General features: G+C 40.0%; 1 protein-coding gene across 1 annotated transcript in view; it reads left to right on the plus strand.

Annotated features, from left to right (window-relative positions):
- Window positions 1–6,624, plus strand: part of SCN10A (sodium voltage-gated channel alpha subunit 10) — a 95,810-nt gene extending 89,186 nt beyond the window's left edge. The window contains exons 26-27 of the mRNA XM_032861166.1: window positions 1,841–2,111; window positions 4,913–6,624. Of these exons, the coding sequence (XP_032717057.1) occupies window positions 1,841–2,111; window positions 4,913–6,126 (1,485 nt within the window). The 3' untranslated portion in view covers window positions 6,127–6,624. The remainder of the gene's footprint in view (window positions 1–1,840; window positions 2,112–4,912) is intronic.
- Window positions 6,625–19,876: the final 13,252 nt, after the last annotated feature.

Genomic DNA, 19,876 nt, shown 5'->3' on the forward strand with positions numbered 1-19,876 from the left:
TGATGAAATTGAAGTTATTAGTGGCTCTTCAATCCCCCTTCTACTCTGGAAAAGACATGGGCCATCAGTTATCCCCAGATCTAGGCCTACCTGTGTCTGATTCTTTGCTCTAACCCCACAGTGTAACAACCTCTCCTCACCAGGAAGAATAAAGCGAGACCCAGCCTCTGTCTCAGCCCTTCTGCCCATGTCTGCTTTGCAGCTCCTGTGAGCTCCCTGATGAGACACATGACAGGGTCCTCTCTGCCTCCACTCATGCAGAGCCCAGCACATAGTATACATTCAGTAAGTGCCTGTTGTATACAATAGAGTGGTCTTCTAATTTTATATGAGGTGTGGGTAATTCAGAGCTGTCCATTCTGTCATCCATTCATTCATCTATTTATTGAACATCCATTTCATGCCAGGTACTCTGTAGACACTGAGGATAGAGCAGTGAGTAACACATACAAAATTCCTCCCCTCAAAGAGACTATAGTCCTGTGACATAGAAATAAAATTAGCAAAAATCACACAGATACCAATTCACAGGTTGGAGAGATTCCTAAGAGAGAAAGAATGGAATGAAGAGCAAAGGGTGCATAGGACTGAGCCTTGAGGTGCTCCAACATCTAAGGGTTGCATAAAGAAGACTCAAAAAAGAATAGATAGAAAGACAAGAAAAGAACCAAGGAAGTATGGCATGCTGGAGACTAAGAAAGGAGAGTTTCAAGGTGGCAGGTGTGGCAAGCAATGCCAAACAGGTGTCCTTGTACTTACATTCTGGAGGTCATTGGTGATCTTAACGAGAACCATCTCAGTAACAGAATGTGGACAAAAGCCATGTGGGGGGTGAATTGAGGAATGAGTGGTAACAGTGATTACACAAAATGCCTTCAAGAATTCGGCTGTGAAAGTGGGGGGAGTAGTAGGGAGAAAGTAAGGTGGTAGCTGGAGGGAGATGTAAGGTTCAGGAAGATTTTTTTTTCTTTAAACTAGGAAGAGCTAGGTCATTAGAGATTTACCTAAGGAACCAAAAGTAAGTAACCAAGAGTCTGATTAAAGTCTGGCTAAAAGCCTCATTCCTCAGTAATGAAGCCGGAGGATCAGGAGGTTGGTAAGTGGCAGCAATGAAGAAGAGGTGAAGGTAAACTACCTAGATGACACAAGCTTCAAAGGAGGAAGGGTTTTGCAAAGATGCAGGAGGAGCAAAGGTCTGAAAGTTATAGTGGGAAACAAGAAGGACTCCAGGCCTACCCTCCTGCCCTAGAATACCTAGGGTAGGGGAGAATGAGCAGCCACTGGGTTTGCAGTTCTTGAACTCATGCTATGTAGGAACTATGGGACAACAATGTTAAATAAGACATGGTCCCATCCTCAAAGAGCCCACTCTCTAGTAGAGAAGAAGAAAAATGCACACGAAATGCTAGAACTCAAGTCTAACCAAAGGCTGTGGGAGAGAGGAAATGGGCAATGTAGTGCGATGTGATTAGGAAATTAGGGAGAACTCCCTGGAAGGAGTGGGGCTTAAGAAAAATAGATACTCAAGACTATTGGAATTTAGATAGCCAAGTGATGGGATGGGAAGAGCTTGCAAATGGTCCGCCAATGAGGAAAAAGTGCCTGGTGACTTCAAGGGGGTGGGAAAGGCAATGAGGACTTGAATTGAAGCATTGAAGTAGAATCAACTAAGAATAAGATTTTGGAAGGCGCAAGGACAGGACTTGGCTTCTGTTTGGATGTGGAGTGAGGAAGATAAGAGACAGGTTTCAGAAAGCCTTCTATGGAGAATGCAGCCTCTCCAGATGCCCCTTGTATACTGGCCAGAAAGGCCCTGATGGACCATCTCTTGTTTTCCCAGAACAAGTACCAGGGCTTTGTCTTTGACATTGTGACCAGACAAGCTTTCGACATTGTCATCATGGTCCTCATCTGCCTCAACATGATCACCATGATGGTGGAGACTGATGAGCAGAGTGAAGAAAAGACAAAAATCCTTAACAAAATCAATCAGTTCTTTGTGGCTGTCTTCACGGGCGAGTGTGTCATGAAGATGTTTGCCTTGCGGCATTACTACTTCACCAATGGCTGGAATGTGTTTGACTTCATTGTCGTGGTCCTCTCCATTGGGAGTAAGTGGGCTTACAGGTGGTGGGGAAACCCAAACTCTGCTTGGGGTTGTTTGGGCTGTTTTTTGTTTTTTTGTTTTTTTTTTTTTTCAAAACCAAGAGGACAACCAACAAACTTTTTCAATATACATTATATGTTAGAGGAGCCCAGTATTTGCTGTTTTCCAAGAGCAGCAGATTTAAAATGTCCCTATCCTCTCTGTGAAATGGAGAGTTTCCATTGGCCTTCTCCATGCTGTCACAAAGTGTTTTTAGGCACCTACTGTGTGCATAGCCCATTGCCTGAACTTTGGGGCTGATAGGGACAATCACTCCTCCAGATGATATATGATGGAATTTCCAGTGGGCCTTATCTTGATGGTCTTCAAAGAGGAGAATGGGTGGTATGATTTGAGGTGAGTCATTAAATGCTTTCTGGAAAAGGAGGTGGTTGCCAGAAGAGTGAGCAAAAACTAAGAGTATTCAAAGGAGATTCTTAAGTCAAGAATCTGCAATTAAATCTGTATATAACTATCTACTTAGGGAATGTGAGTGTTAGACAAGTCAAAGAATCAATGCCAAGAGGTCAGTGCTCTTAGAGCCTAGTCTGGGTTTTGAATAGACCCGGTATTGGGGGGGCCAATGGGCATTCAGAGAAAACTCATTAAGTCAGATGCTAAAGACTTTAGCATGGAGCCACCACAATTGAGAGCTTGCTGACTTCTGAGGACCAGACTGAGGACTTTAGAATGGAGCCACCACAATTGAGAGCTTGCTGACTTCTGAGGACCAGACTGGGTTCCTTGGGTCTTCACAACAGCTCTCTGAAGGAATGTCATTATCCTCATTTTATACATTTTAAAATTGAGCCTTACAGATTAAGAAAGTTATGTAAGGTCATATAGTTTGTAAAGGAGAGAGCTGAATTTAGACCTAGCTAATGTTCTTCTAATGAATTAGCTGCCTTCTACCAACAACCAAAAGAATGTCCTTAGCCCTCTTGTGGTTTAGGCAAAGTCTGGCCCTACAAAGGCCTAATCCCAGTGCACTGGATTTACTTGGCATTATAAATATATCCTGACCTATTATATCATGACCTGCTTACTTTTCATGTCAAAACATAGCTAGAGATTTAATTTTCCATTGATTTACCATCAAGAGCTAACAGCATCTAAATACAACTTGGCAGAACTTAATCAATCTCCCCTCCCTTGTGCTGAAATACAGCCTTGGACTGTTTGTTTGGGAAGTTTACATTTATTTTTGTTTTCTGTTTTGTTTTGTTTTCCTGTTGCTGCTGTTTTTTGTGGGAGGTTTGTTTTGTGTGTTTGCTTTCCAAACTGAGAAACTCTAAAGATCATTTTGACTTTATAATAGAGAAAAGAGCCTGCTTATGTGACTTCCATATCAACACTATAGAAATAAAATACACTCAGAGTACTCCATTCTATGATGGGGACATCTTAACTACCAGTTCCAATGACCTACACAGCAACACAATCCACTGGTTAGAAATCAGTCATAGAGACCGCTGGAAAACAAGTGAAAGAGCCCACCTCTTAATCCTTCTGCCCTCCCTCTCTCCCTTTCACCTTTCCCACTAGCAAGACACGTATTGAGTAACAATTTATTACAAGTATGAAGACTCATACTCCCTTAAGGTATTATGTAGACTCATTGGCTGGCAGAATCTTAGTAGATTATATAGACATATACATCCTAATTAAATTTGCTTTAAGAGAGGGGCTTTCATAAAGTTTTTAATAATACAATATTATAATTACTTCCCAAATCTCTTCCCATTTCCTTCCTCTTTCCAACACAATACTATGATCATCCATATTCATATGATAAAAGGCAAGTAGGGGAAGAGGGTCAAGGGAACTCTGGCAAGGAGAGAGAGTTTGCCACCACGCTCCTCACCATTTGTCCTGAGAGGTTTTGCATCCTGTCTGACCTAACTCCACCTAATCTTTCGTGGTCCTTATAGGGATCCACAGCCCCAAGATCAAGCTTAACAAATCTTCAAGTTAGATATCATATAGAGAGACATATACATTCTTCATCTTTCCAGCTTTGTTCATAGTTGGGGGGTTGGGAGGACCATAACTGACCCTAAACAAGCCCATCTCCAGGCCCTAACATAGAGTTCAAACACAGCTGGAGATGAAAGAAACAAATAAAAGCCATTATGCAGACAGCTGGCCATTCAAAGCCAGTCTACTTTAGCTGTCAGCAAGTTGCCCAACTCTTCAGACCCCTTTATAATTAACACCAAGCTCTGTACAATTATTCACAGGACCATGTGCCAGGAACTGAGTCAATCTTCACAGTAGGAGATGAGGAGATGAATCACAGGGGATCCTGGCCTTTGCAGAGCACAGGACCAGGAAAAGGTGGAGGAAAAGTCATGTCCCAAGGCTAAGTTCTCAGGGAAGAGTAGGGCCTGTGTCATAGACAGAAGCAGACAAGGGCTGTATACATGCAGAATATGGTGTAGTCACTTCCAATTAAACTAGGCTGCAGAAGGCAGGGCTTTGACCATAGACTGAGAAGAAAACATTCTGGGTGGAGGGAAAGAAAGATAAGAACATGGTGGGAAGCATGGGACTTATTTGAGAGAGAAAAAACTTATGCAATGAGCACATACTGAGCCCCCACTTTATGCCAGCCACCATGCAAGGCTCAGAAGGCCCAGAGTCCTTGAATATAGATGCTCACATGGGGATCCATACAGAGCAGAGATTGGAGAGTATGATTGCAGCCAGCTTTGTCAGGGCTCAAGCTTGCAAGTACTAATTAGATCATTTCCCTCTCTTCTAAAGGCCTGGTATTTTCTGCAATTCTTACGTCACTTGAAAATTACTTCTCCCCAACACTCTTCCGAGTCATCCGCTTGGCCCGAATTGGTCGCATCCTCAGGCTGATACGAGCAGCCAAGGGAATCCGCACACTGCTCTTTGCCCTTATGATGTCCCTGCCTGCCCTCTTTAACATAGGGCTGCTGCTCTTCCTTGTCATGTTCATCTACTCCATCTTCGGCATGGCCAGCTTCCCCCATGTAAGTTGGGAGGCTGGCATCGATGACATGTTCAACTTCCAGACCTTCGCCAACAGCATGCTGTGCCTCTTCCAGATCACCACATCAGCTGGCTGGGATGGCCTCCTCAGCCCTATCCTCAACACAGGACCCCCTTACTGTGACCCCAATCTGCCCAACAGCAATGGCTCCCGGGGCAACTGTGGGAACCCAGCCGTGGGCATCCTCTTCTTTACCACATACATCATCATCTCCTTCCTCATTGTGGTCAACATGTACATTGCAGTGATTCTGGAGAACTTCAATGTGGCCACGCAGGAAAGCAGTGAACCTTTGAGTGAGGATGACTTTGACATGTTCTATGAGACCTGGGAGAAGTTCGACCCAGAGGCCACTCAATTTATTACCTTTTCTGCCCTCTCAGACTTTGCAGACACTCTTTCAGGCCCCCTGCGAATCCCAAAACCCAATCAGAGTATATTAATCCAGATGGACCTACCCTTGGTCCCTGGAGATAAGATTCACTGTTTGGACATTCTTTTTGCCTTCACTAAGAATGTTCTGGGAGAATCTGGGGAGTTGGATTCTCTGAAGGCAAATATTGAAGAGAAGTTTATGGCAACTAATGTTTCAAAAACATCCTATGAACCAATAGCAACCACCCTCCGATGGAAGCAGGAAGACATTTCAGCTACTGTCATTCAAAAGGCCTATCGGAGCTATGTGTTACACCGCTCCATGACAATCTCCAACCCCCGAGGTGTGCCAAGGGCTGAGGAGGAGGCTATGTCTCCCCCAGATGAAGCCTTTGCTGTATTCATGGCAAATGAAAATTGCACACTCCCAGACAAATCTGAAACTGCATCTACCACATCTTTCCCACCATCCTATGATAGTGTCACTAGAGGCCTTAGTGATCGAGTCAACATGAGCACATCTAGCTCAATGCAGAATGAAGAGGAAGCTACCAGTAAGAAAGTAACTGCCCCTGGGCCCTAGTGAGGACACTACAGCATGGACTTAACCAGTTCTGGTGTGACCTTCTGCTCTGTGAAAACTCTTTCCCACTAAAGGTGGCACTCAGTTACCACCTCACCAATGCATGCCACCAGTCACAGTGTCAGAACTGGGCAGAGAATGCATTTGGTGCCCACCTTTGGAGAAGCCCTCAAAACCAACAGGAGTCAGAAGCCAAGAACATCTCCACTGTGACAATCCTTTTGAATTTCAGTATCAGATGATGTATTCTCTTGCTTTCCAGAAAATGTCCCTGGTCCTTTTATTTTAATTGTGCCCAGAGCTTACATTTACTGTGATAAACTTCTCAGGACCAGAACTACCAAAGATATATGGCAAGGATGTTACTGAAGGTCCAGGTTATTCCTCTGTGAAACACCACACTGAGAATGACAATGTTATTTAGGATTTTGCATGACTGCATGTTGACAGCTGCCAGACAATTGCTCCTGCCCAAGGTAATACCTGTGGTCTATGTCATGAAAGGCCTTTGAGATATCCATTAAAATTAATATTTTTAAAGGTATATCAGGACCAATGTTACATCTTAAAGCACCATTTTAAAATCTAATGTAATACTGACGTGTCATAAATCACTTCTTCATTTTCAGTGTTCCTATTATTATTTTGCAGTTTGAGCTTGAATCTGGGTGGAGCAGGAAGGAGCACTGTCCTGAAAGTTTGTTCTAATCCTAAGTATTCCACCAACACCATGCTACCTGAACCACATTCTTTCCTCTCTGAACCTGTTTCCCCACTTGTAAAAGTGGTAGGAGGTGGGAGACAAAGTGGACACTCTCTATGGCCCTTGCATTTCTTTTTGTAAAACTCAGTGGTGCTTTGCACCAATTTAGATAAGGAAAACACTCTCTCCTGAAGTTATAATGGCCAGACTTTTCTTTTGTGTAGCTAAAGTGGTAGCTTTGGATACATTCCAGAACCTGTTTCACATCCCATAGTCAGACCTTAATAAGGAAGGTTTTCACATTCCCCTTGGGCCACGATTCCATAATTAGTATAATCAAAAGAAAAGGGACATTTTGAAAAAGATGGTCTGAAAGATAAAAGGTATAGTCACTATTTTCTTAAATATATCCTACAAATGTTATTAAGTACCTATTATATGACAAGCACACTCTAAGCACAAGAGATAATGGAAACTAAGCCCCATATGATTACTTGGATTTATTCAGCAGGTGGAGAATTTGTTGTCAGAAAAGAATATTCAGACCAAAGAATGTGGTGGGTCTTAAGATGAAGGAGAGCAAGGAGTTTTGTGACAACGTAGGATATAAAGGATCATAATGACAGCCATGATCTTGTATTAGCCTTTGGGACATTTCCTGCCACAATGACAAGGATCAGGTCAATTTGACTGACATTTGGTCACTTCATAAGAGCTCCCATTTATATAATTACAAAGCCTAGAGACTAGTCCACCATACATGCCTCATTGGTACAGATTTTCTGAAGTCTTGATTTCCTTTCTCTGTCACTGTTAGCCCATCAGAGGCTGAGGAGGCTGTCAAGATGTTTGTGGGGTTGGTCAGTACCCACAGATGTAGGTTAGTAAGGCAATGATGGAATATCTGAGGGCTGGGTTGTCTTTGTACAAATCAGATGTTCTCCAGATGTACAGTTTGCACCTTAAGGATGAGTTCAACAAAATGGCTCTTCCTCACTGGTTCCACCGAACAAGGGAGAACAGATACTGACTGTGCAGTTTCTTCAACATCTAAATCCCATGCAGTAAATGAAAATGCCATCCAAGACAGCTAGATAGACAGAGAGCTTGGAGACTGGCTTATTTTTATGTTATGTGGAAGAATTAAATGTACCCAATCATCAGACTAGTTCTATTAAGTAGACGATATTATTCTCGAAGATATTCTTGATACATTTTTTGCCCCAGGCTGTAAGTTGAATTGTGCACACACACTCCCTCTGCCAAAGAAAAGATATGTTGAAGTTCTAACTCATGGTACCTGCAAATGTGGTCTTATTTGGAAATAGAGTGCAGATGAGTCAAATTAAAACACAGTCATACTGGATTTAAGTGGGCCTTAATCCAATGATGAATGTCTTTAAAACATGAGGGAAATTTGGACATAAACACACACGGAGAAGAATGCCATGTGAAAACACACACACACAGTGAGAAGGCAGCTTTGTGAAGACAGAGGCAGAAATTGGAGTGATGTGGTTGTAAGCCAAGGAATGCGAAGTATTGCTGGCAAGTACCAAAACTAGAAAAGGGCAAGGAAGGATTCTTCTCAGGAACCTTCAGAGATAGCACAGCCCTATCAATATCTTGATTTCAGACTCTGGCCTCCAGAACTGGGATAGAACACGTTCCAGTTATATAAAGCCACCTAGTTTGTAGTACTTTTTTACAGCAGCCCTAGCAAACTAACACACCCCACATTTAATGCCATACAGACACATATTCCAAATTATGATGGGAACTACTGGAAAAGTGATACAATATATACAGAGTGCATTGCACAGTTTTCAGAAATTTATTTGGTGCAAATTCAAGCTTAGCCTTCGAAAACTTCATGAGATCTAGTTTCAAAGTTCATCTGGTGGTCCAATTACAAGATAGGAGCAAATCTCAGAGATCCAGGGCAGATGGAGAGTCAGAGCTAGCTTCTCAGCATCACCCATAGGAGATGGCACTGGAATCTCTCTGATCCAGATTATGTAAGTATATCAAAATGCTGAAGGGAAACAAGAGACAGAACAGTGGTGTTGACTGTATAAATATCCGGAACCCACAGGATCCTTAAAATGTCTCTACCATAAACACTATCCTGACTTTAAAAAAAAAAAAAAAAAGATTTTATTTATTTATTTGACAGAAAGCAAAAGAAAGAACATAAGCAGGGAGCGTGGCAGGCAGAGGGAGGAACAGTCTCCCTCAGTGCTCAATCCCAGGACCCTGAGATCATGACCTGAGCAGAAGGCAGACACTTAACTGACTGAGCCACCCAGACACCCCTACCCTGACTTTTTAATCCACTAAACTGTGTAACACACAGATATAGATGGCCAAGAGCATTCAGGAACATTCAGCCAACACATATGGGAAGATGTCAGCAGAAGTCACTCTGCTAGAGCATTTGCCTTAGGCGAAGTCACTTCCTTAAGCATTGGGGATGCAACAATTAGACACATCCTCAGTCTGGAGCTGAACATAGGCTGAGATTAATTTTTGAAAAAAAAATTTTAATCCCATGATTTCCAGCAGTTACAAGCTAAGTTTTTTGAACCACCCCTCCAATTGAAAACAATGAAAATGATAGATAAATACTAGACTACAATAATATGTAAGTTGGGAAGATGCGAATTGAGTAAGGCCTCTAAAGCTTTACTTTTATTCAAAAGGAAAATAAAAGTTTGCATTATTATTAGACTTTGATAAGTTAAGAATTCATGAATTAATTACTAGGATTGCCACAAGCAGAACAGAAACAGAATATATTCCAAACTAGGATGGGGGAAATATACTAATAAATAATTAGATAATCAAAAAAGTAAGATAATAAAGAAGATAAAAGAGAAATAAAGAGCAAGAGGAATGAGTTCAAAAGACAAAGAAATGTAGTATATTTGAACACAAATATATCAAGAATTGTATTAAATATAAAAGGACTATGTGCTTCAAAAATCAGCAAAGATTATAAGACAGAATTTTAAAATTCTAATAAATAATGTTTATAGAAAGACACCACACAAAAAAAAAGAAAGAAAGAAAGACACCACTAAAACCTAAGATTATCAAAAAGGTAAAAAGAGGGGAAAAGATATACCATGTAAATATTAAACACATAGCTGCAAAATACATAGCTGCAAAATACATGGGGTTTTTTTTCAAGTTCTTAGGGATAATTTAAAAAATAGTTATTATAACTTGACATAGAATAAGATTTTTAAAGTTTTCAAGAAATTAAAAGCATATGGTGTGTTTTCTGACCATAATCTGATTTAGCTGAGAATCAATAACAAAAGGAAACAGACCAAAGCATATACGGACACTTAGTATATGACAAAGATGGCATAACATAGCAGTGAGGAAAAGATGACCTTCCTACAAATGGTAATAGGACAATAGTGTTTTCACAAGAAATAAAACAAAATTGGATCCCTACCAAAAACTGTACTTGAAAAATCAAATTCAAGTGTACATAAATGTGAAAGGCAAATCTATGAAGCTTTTAGAAGATAATACAGGAAAATATCTACATGATATGGAATAAGGAAAAGACTGATAAATTTAAACATTAAAATTTAGAACATCAGTTCATTAAAATAGATCATTAAAAGGTGAAAAAGCAAACTTTACAGTGGAAAAATATTTAAAATGTTTAGACCCAGCAAAAGTGTAATATTCAAAGGAGACTTTTATTAATTTCTACAAATCAATACACAACACAGTAGAAAAATGGCAAAAAAAAATGGCAAAATGGTCTCTTCACAAAAGAAGAAACCTGAATAACCAAGAAACGTGAAGGTGTACAACTTAATTAGTAATCAGAGAAATTCAAATGAAAACCATAGTGAAATACCACTACACATCTATCAGATCTGCAAAGCTTTTGGAGTCTAACAAATAACAACTGTTGGCAAAGATGTTGAGCAACAAGAACTGCACCACTGGAAAGTAATTAAATTGTCACAATCATCCTGAGAAACACTTTACTAGAAGACTTGAAGATACATATACCTATGACTCAGGTTTTCCACTCTAAGTAGAAACCTAGAGAAATCTATGCACACGTACTCTAGGAGACATGTACAAGAAAACCTCTTATCAACATTGTTCATAATGGACACAAATTAGACAGAACCTAATGTTCACCAGCAATAGAATAAGTCAATATGTTATATGTTTTCACAAATGTAATTTTATGCAGTAATGAAAATGGTTGAGAGATAGCTACAGATGAATCTTAGAAGCACAATATTGAGTGAAAGAAGCCAGATGTAAAACTACATATATTATGTATTAAAAGGGGTTCAAAAACAGGCAAAAGCAAATATATTGTTTAGGAATGACTTGAAAAACAGATTACCACATAAAAATTAGGGTAGAGATTCCCACCAGGGGGAAAGAGGCATTTGTGACTGGGTTTTCGGCAACATTCTAATTCATCATGCAGGTGGTTCTCTTTATGAGTGTTGCATTTATAACTAAATGTGAAGATAAACATACATGTCTAATGTACTTTTCTGTGTGTATATATCACAATTAAAAAATTAATGGCTTAGCTTAGATTCCCCTCCCTTTCACAGAAGTAGTTACTATCTGCTACTCTGAATTATGGTGATTCTATCTTGGGCTTGGATTATCAGAGCTGAATTATAAAAGGAGGAGTAGGAGTTCAATAGAAGCATACCATGTTTGTTGTGTGTCACTTTATTGCACTTCACAAATACCATTTTTTTACAAGTTGAAATTCTTTGACAACCCTATATCCAGCAAGTCTATTGGCACCATTTCCCCAATAGCATTTGCTCACTTCATGCCTCAGTGTCACATTTTGGTAATTCTCACAACATTTTAAACTTTCTCATTGTTATTATATTTGTTATAATGGTATGTCATCAAGGATCATCAATGCTACTATTGTAATTGTTTCAAGGTGCCACAAACTGTGCCCATATAAGACGACAAACTTAACTAATAAATGTTGTGTGTGTTCTGTCTGCTCCACCAACTGGCCATTTCCCCCACCTCTCTCCCACTCCTCAGGCCTCCTTATTCCCTGAAACAACAATATTGAAATTAAGCCAATTAATAATGCTTAGTGGCCTCTGAACGTTCAAATGAAAAGGAGAGAGAGTCACACATCTCTCACTTTGAGTCAAAAGCTAAAGATTATTAAGCTTAGTGAGGAAGGCATGTTGAAAACCAAGATGGGCTGAAAGCTAGGCTTCTTGCACAGATCTTTCAGCCAAGTGTGACAGCAAAGGAAAAGTTCTTGAAGGATATTAAAAGTGCTATTTCAGGGACGCCCGGGATCATGACCTGCCTTCGGCTCAGGTCGTGATCCCGGGATCCTGGGATCCAGCCCCGCATCCGGCTTTCTGCTTGGCCGGGAGCCTGCTTCCTCCTCTCTCTCTCTGCCTGCTTCTCTGCCTACTTGTGATCTCTGTCTGTCAAATGAATGGATAAAATCTTTTTTTAAAAAAAGTGCTATTTCAGTAAACACAGGAATGATAAGAGAGCAAAACAGCCTTATTGCTGATATGGAGAAAGTTTTAGGAGTCTGGACAGAAGATCAAACCAGCCACAACATTCCATCAAGCCAAAGCCTCATACAGAGTAAGGCCCTAACTCTCTTTAATTCTGTGAAGGCTGAGAGGGTGAGGAAACCACAGAAGAACAGTTTGAAGCTAGCAAAGGTTGATTTGTGAAGTTTAAGGAAAGAAGCCATCTGCATAACATCAAAGTGCAAGGTGAAGCAGCTTCTGCTGGTGTAGAAGCTGCAGCAAGTTCTCCTGAAGATCTGGTTAAGATCATTAATGAAGGTGGCTACACTAAACGACAGATTTTCTATGTAGAAGAAACAGTCTTCTATGGAAGAAGATGCCACTTAGGACTTCCAAGGTGAGAGAGAAGTCAGTGCCTGACTTCAAAGGACAGGATGACTCTCTTTAGGGGCTGATGCAGCCAGTGATTTTAAGTTGAAGCCAATGCTCAGTTACCAATCCAAAAATGCCAGGGCCCTTAAGAATAAAGCTCAATCTACTCTGCCTATGTGCTATAAATGGAACAACAAGCTTGAATGAGAGCACATGTTTTTACAACACAGTTTACTGAATATCTTAAGCCCATTGTTGAGACCTACTGCTGAGACCTACTTAAAACTGTCTTTTTAAAATATTACTGCTCACTGACAATGCACTTGGTCACCCAAGAGCTCTGATGGAGATGGACAATGAGATTAATGTTGTCTTCATATCTAATACAACATCCATTCTGCAGCTCATGGATCAAGGAGTAATTTTGACTTTCAAGTCTTATTATTTAAGAAATATATTTCATAAGATTATAGCTGCCATAGATAGTGATTCCCGTGGTGGATGTGGGCAAAGTAAATTGAAAACCTTCTGGAAAGGATTCACCTATTCTAGATACCATTAAGAGCATTTGTGATTCACAAGAGGAGATCAAAACACCAATATTAACAGGAATTTAAGAAGTTGATTCCAACCCTTATGGATGACTGAGGGGCTCAAGGCTTCAGTGGAGGCTGTACTTGCAGATGTGGTAGAAATAACAAGAGAACTGGAATTAGAAGTGGAGCCTGAAGATGAAACTGAATTGCTGCAATCTCATGGTAAAACTGGAATGGATGAAAAGATGTTTCTTATAGATGAGCAAAGAAAGTGGTTTCCTAAGATGAAATATACTCCTACAACTCTGTCTCTCTTTCTCTCTCTCTTAAATAAATAAATGAATCTTTAAAAAAAAAAAATGGGGCACCTGGGTGTCTCGCTCGGTTAAGCATCTGACTTGTGATTTTGGCTTAGCTCATGATCTCATGGGTTGTGTGATCAAGCCCACCATCAGGCCCTACACTCATTGGGGAGTCAAGGTTCCCCCCACTCTCCCATTTGCACTCTCTCTCTCTCTCTCTCTTTAAAATAAATAAATAAATCTTTTAAAATAAAGATGGAATATACTTCTGGTGAAGATGCTGTGAAGATTTATGAAATGACAACAAAGGATTTAGAATATTATATTTATTTAGTCGATAAAGCAGCAGCAAAGTTTGAGAGCACTGATCCCATTTTGAAAGAAGTTCCACTGTGGGTAAAATGCTATCAAACAGTATTTCATACTACAGAGAAACCATTCATGAAAGGAAGTCAATCAATGTAGCAAACTTCATTGTTGTTTTATTTTAAGAAATTACCACAGTCACCCCAGCCTTTGGTAATCACTACCCTGATCAGTCAGTGGCCATCAACATTGAGGCAAGGCCTCCATCAACAAAAAGATGACTCACTGGAAGCTGGAATGATGGTTAGCATTTTTTAGCAGTAAAGTATTTTTAATTAAAATATATACTTTTTAAAAAAAGATTTTTATTTATTTATTTATTTGACAGACAGATCATAAGTAGGCAGAGAGGCAGGCAGAGAGAAAGAGAGGAGGAAGCAGGCTCCCTGCTGAGCAGAGAGCCCGATGCAGGACTCGATCCCAGGACCCCAAGATCATGACCTGAGCCGAAGAAAGGCAGAGGCTTTAACCCACTGAGCCACCCAGGCACCCAAATATGTACACTTTTTAGACATAATCCCATTGCACACTTACTAGACTACCATATAGTGTAAACATAAGGTTTATATGCACTGGGAAACCAAAAAATTAATTTTACTCACTTTATTACTATATTCACTCCATTGTGATGGTCTGCAACCAAACATGCAATGTCTCTGAGGACTGCCTGTAATGAGTAATAAGAAAAGAAATTTTAGAGAAAAGGAATATCAAATGCAAAAGATGAAGGAAATGTGCGAGTGGATAAAGAGTTTGAGCAAATGTAACCAAACTATTGTGAACCAAGCACAGCAGGAAATAGAGGAGTGATATGATCATAATGGGAACAAAATTTTGTACCTCTATAAATTCTTTTTACAGTATCATGGGTGATATTAAAATACTTAACAACCTGCCTGGCATAGGGCACCAATCAGGACTGACCATATTGCTAAAGCAGGCTTCTGGCAGCAACTCCGCCCTCCCTCCCCCTGCCATTGTGCCAGGTACTAACCCTTCAGTTGTTGCATCTAGGAGAAGTCTAGAGGGAGGTCCCAAAAGAAGGCCAGGAAAGCCAGGGAAAAGGTAGGGATCACCCAAGGCATCAGCTATTTACCAGTCAGTACAGAAATACTTTGTTTTACCTGTGCATACTGATGGAATATTATTAGCCCTGGTTGTAAGTGATAGAAATCCAACCCAAATTAGTTTATGGGGAAAAGAAAAAAAAATATTTATCCATTTAACAGGAAGCCAAGAGATACAGTTGGATCCAGGCCTACCTGGATCTAGGAGCTCAAATGATGCATCAGGATATTATGTCTCTCCTTCCGGGTTCTGCTTTCTTCTGTATTAGCTCCATTCTCAAGCAGACTCTCTCCATGTAGTGGCAAAAGATTATTCTGCAAGTCACAGATTACATCTGTGATCTAAGAGGGGAAATTACTCTTTCCCAATAATTCTAGCAAAATTCCCAGGGAAGCATGTCCCTGGCCCAGATCTTATCATATCCCTTTCCTTAAGCAAATGCTGTATCCAGACATGCAACTATTGACTATTCCTGGATCATATGTTCACCCTGAAAGCCACAAGCTGAGCTGGGATTGGTTTCCAAATAGAAAAGTTCTGTGGTCATAAGAAGAGAGAAAGGATGATGAGCAGGCTAAAACAATAATAATCCACTCTGTCCACCCCTGAGTCACCCAATATCACTATATATTCTTTTTTCCAGACATGTAATATCAAAACACCTTCCTAACATAATGTAACTATCCTACATACAAATATACTCCCCCTCTTCCCAAAGAAAGGCAGCCCAGAACTTTGTCCAATTATTGCATCCAGCTTCAACTGAAGACTATTTGAATAATAGATGATCAAATCATGCCAACTTTACTTTCAAAACATCCAGGAGGGGAGGAGTTAAGATGGCAAAGGATTAGAGAACCCTAAATTCCTCCAATCCATGAAATCCAGCTAGATCATTTTTTTTTATTTATTTGACAGAGAGAGATCACAAGTAGGCACAGAGAGAGAGAGAGAGTACACAGAGAGAGAGAGGAGGAAGCAGGGTCCCAACCCAGCAGAGAGCCCGATGCAGGACTCTGAGATCCCAGAACTCTGAGATCATGACCTGAGCAGAAGGCAGAGGCTTAACCCACTGAGCCACCCAGGCGCCCCTCAGCTAGATCATTATTAAATCATTCTGAACACCTGCAAAATCAATCAGAGATCTGTGAAAAGAAATGCTGCAATTCTACAAATAGAAAAGCAACCACTTTTTGGAAGGTTGGAGGTGCGGAGACTTGAATTGCCGTGATAAACTGGAGGATATGGCCACACGGAGAGATACAGCTTAAGAAGGCTACCGCAAAGTATTAGAATCAACAGATCACAAAATTGGAACTTTTAGAAGTGTGCTACAGTGGGGGACATTCCTGGCTTAATGGTACTCAGGTGGTAAAGCAGGGTGGAATCCCATGTGGGACAGAGCAGTCTCAGGATCCCTGGAGTCACAAGAAGAAAAGGGGTGCCTGAGTGAGGCAGAGTTCCCAAGCATCAAAGTGGGGAAGCTAGCTGAAAATAGTGAGTCTAGGCACTGGCTTTCTTCTTGGTGTTTCCATAAGCCGTGACCACTCTCCCATCAAGAGCCCAGAAAAAGGAAGAAGCACAAGGAGACATCATTCCCTCCTCTGAGAGGAACACTGTGAGTCTGAGCTATAGGAGTCTGTAAGTTTAGCAACATGAAATTCAGTCACGTGCCTGAGATAAAAATACTCTATCATGGGCTGGGTGAACACCCAGTCTGTTGGGAAACTGGTCAAAAGCGATTGACTCCGAATCCCCCACATCAGTGTCCAAAGTCTTCAGGGAGCAAACAGTGCCACATAGTGCAATCTGGAGCCTCTTACACTGCGCCTGGTCTCTTGGCAAAAGACTCTACCAATTAAACTCTACCAATTGACAATCAGTGCAACAGGCCTCTCCCTCAACAAACCAGCAGGAACAACCTGCTAGCACCAAGTTTACCGATCATAGAGAACTGTGAAACCTCAGCTCTTAGGGAAAACAGTATGTAGCATTTGCAGGTTTTTAAATTATTCTTTGGTCTTTCAGGCTTTTTTCAACTTATTTTCTTATTTTTTCAATTCTTTTTTAATTTTTATTTTTATATATACATTATATATATTTTTTTTCTTTTTGGTTTCTGTTCATTGTATTTTGTGTGTGTGTGTGTGTGTGTGTGTGTGTGTGTGTGTGTGTGTTTCTTTCTTTCTTATTTTGGGATCATTTCTTTTAACAAGCAGACCAAAATACACCCAAAATCTAGTATTTTGTTTTGTTCTGTTTTGTTTCTGGTTTGATTTTTTTCTTATTTTGTTTTGTTTTTATTTTCTTCTAGTTTGTTTTTTCCCTGTTGTTGCATTGGTATTGTTGTGTTTTTTTTTTTCCTCTCTCTCTTTGTTCTTTTCTGGACATAATGAGGAGAGGATAAAGACAACTACTGGAACACTAAGGGAGACTTCAAGAAATTAGTGATTCCATAAAGCAAAATAATATCTGGCTAATAGAGGTCCCAGAAGATGAAGGGGGGGAGCAGAAGGTTTATTTGAACAAAATTATAGCCAAGAACTTCCCTAATCTGGGGGTGAAAACAGGCATTCAATCCAGGAGACACAGAGAACCCCCTCAAAATCAATAAAAATAGGCCAACACCTCAACATATTATAGTGAAGCTTGCAATTTCAGAGATAAAGAGAAAATCCCAAAAGCAGCTCAGGACAAGAGGTCCTTAACCTACAAGGGTAGAAACATAAGTTTGGGAGCAGACCTATCCACAAAGACCTGACAGGCCAGAAAAGACCGGCGTGGTATGTTCAGTATGCTAAATGGGAAAAATATTCAGCCAAGAATACTTTATCCAGCTAGGCTGTAATTCAGGGTAGAAGAAGAGATAATGAGTTTCCAACACAAAAGAAACTAAAGAAATTTGTGAACAAATCCTGAAAGAGATATTAAAGGGGATCCTTTGAGCAGAGAGGGAGCCCAAAAATAACAAAGATCAGAAAGGAACAGAGACAATGTGCAGAAACAGTGACTTGACAGTAATACAGTGGCACTAAATTCATATCTTTCAATAATTACTCTGAATGGAAATGGACTAAATGCTCCATTCAAAAGACATAGGGTATCAGATTGGATTTTTTTTTTAAAGACCCTTCAATATGCTGTCCACAAGAGACTCATTTCAGACCATTTGACACCTCCAGATTGAATGTGAGGGGTGAAGAACAATTTATCATGCTAATGGACATCAAAGGAAAGCTGGAGTAGCAATCCTTATGTCAGACAAACTAGATTTTAAACCAAAGATTGCAATAAGAGATGAAGAAGGACACTATTTCATAATAAAAGTGTCTATCCAACAAGAAGTTCTAACAATTGTAAATATTAATGTCCTAACTTGGGAGCAGCCAAACATATAAACCAGTTAACAAAGTTAGAGATGCTCAATGATAATAGTACAGTAATAGTGGGGTATTTTAACACCCCACTCACAGCAATGGGCAGATCATCTAAGCGGAAGACCAACAAAGAAACAAGGGCTTTGAATGATACACTGGACCAGATGAACTTAACAGATATATACAGAGCATTTCATCCTAAAGCAGCAGAATACACATTCTTCTCAAGTGCACATAGAACATTCTCCAGAATAGATCACATATTAGGTCACAAATCAGGTATCAGCTGGTATGAAATAATTGATATTATTCCATTCATATTTTCAGACCACAATGCTTTAAAACTTGAAGTTGACTACAAGAAAAAAATTTGGAAGGACCACAAATACATGAAGATTAGAGCATCCTACTAAAGAACTAATGGGTTAACCAGAAAAATTAAAGATGAATTTTAAAAATACATGGAAGCAAATTAAAAGGAAAACATGACAGTTCAGAACCTTTAGAAAGCAACAAAGGTGGTCCTAAGAGGGAAGTCTATAGCAATACAGACCTTCCTTAAGAAAGAAGAAAAGTCTAGGTGTGCCTGGGTAGCTCAGTCAATTGGGTGTCTGCCTTTGGCTTGCATCATGGTCCCAGGATCCTGGGATTGAGCCCCACATCATCAGGCTCCCTGCTCAGTGGGGAGGCTTCTTCTTCTTCTCCCTCTGCCCCTCCCCCCACTTGTGTTTTTTCTCATCCATTCTGCTCTCTGTGTCATATAAATAAATGAATAATCTTTTTTTAATTAAAAAAAAGAAACAAGAAAAGTCCCAAATACACAACCTAACCTTACTCCTACTAAAGGAGCTGGAAAAAGAACAGGAAATAAAGTTTAAATCCAATAGAAGAAGAGAAATAATAAAGATTAGAGCAGAAATCAATGATCTAGAAATTTTTTTAAAAATGGTAGAACAGATCAATGAAACTAAGAGTTGGTTCTTTGAAAGAATTAATAAGATTGATAAACCCCTAGCCAGACTTATCAAAAGGAAAAGAGAAAGGACCCAAATAAATAATGAAGAATGAAAGAGGAGAGATCACAACCAACACCAAAGAAATACAAACAATTGTAAGAGAATATTATAAACAATTATGCGGCAACATATTAGACAACCTGGAAGAAATGGATGCATTCCTAGAAACATAAATGACCAAAACTGAAAAGGGAAGAAATAGAAAACCTGAAAAGACCCATAGCCAGCAAAGAAATTGAATCAGGGCGCCTGGGTGACTCAGTCATTAAGCGTCTGCCTTTGGCTCAGATCATGATCCCAGGGTCCTGGGATGGAGGCCCACATCAGGCACCCTGCTCTGCAGGAAGCCTGCTTCTCCCTCTGTCACTTCCCCTGCTTGTGTTCCTTCTCTTGCTGTCTCTCTCTCTCTGTCAAATAAATAAATAAATAATCTTAAAAAAAAAAAAAGATACTAAGGATCCAATAATGCATTAAGAGGA

The sequence above is a fragment of the Lontra canadensis genome, unplaced genomic scaffold, assembly GCF_010015895.1.
Source record: "Lontra canadensis isolate GAN:19392208 unplaced genomic scaffold, GSC_riverotter_1.0 scaffold20, whole genome shotgun sequence".
NCBI classification, from domain to species: Eukaryota; Metazoa; Chordata; class Mammalia; order Carnivora; family Mustelidae; genus Lontra; species Lontra canadensis.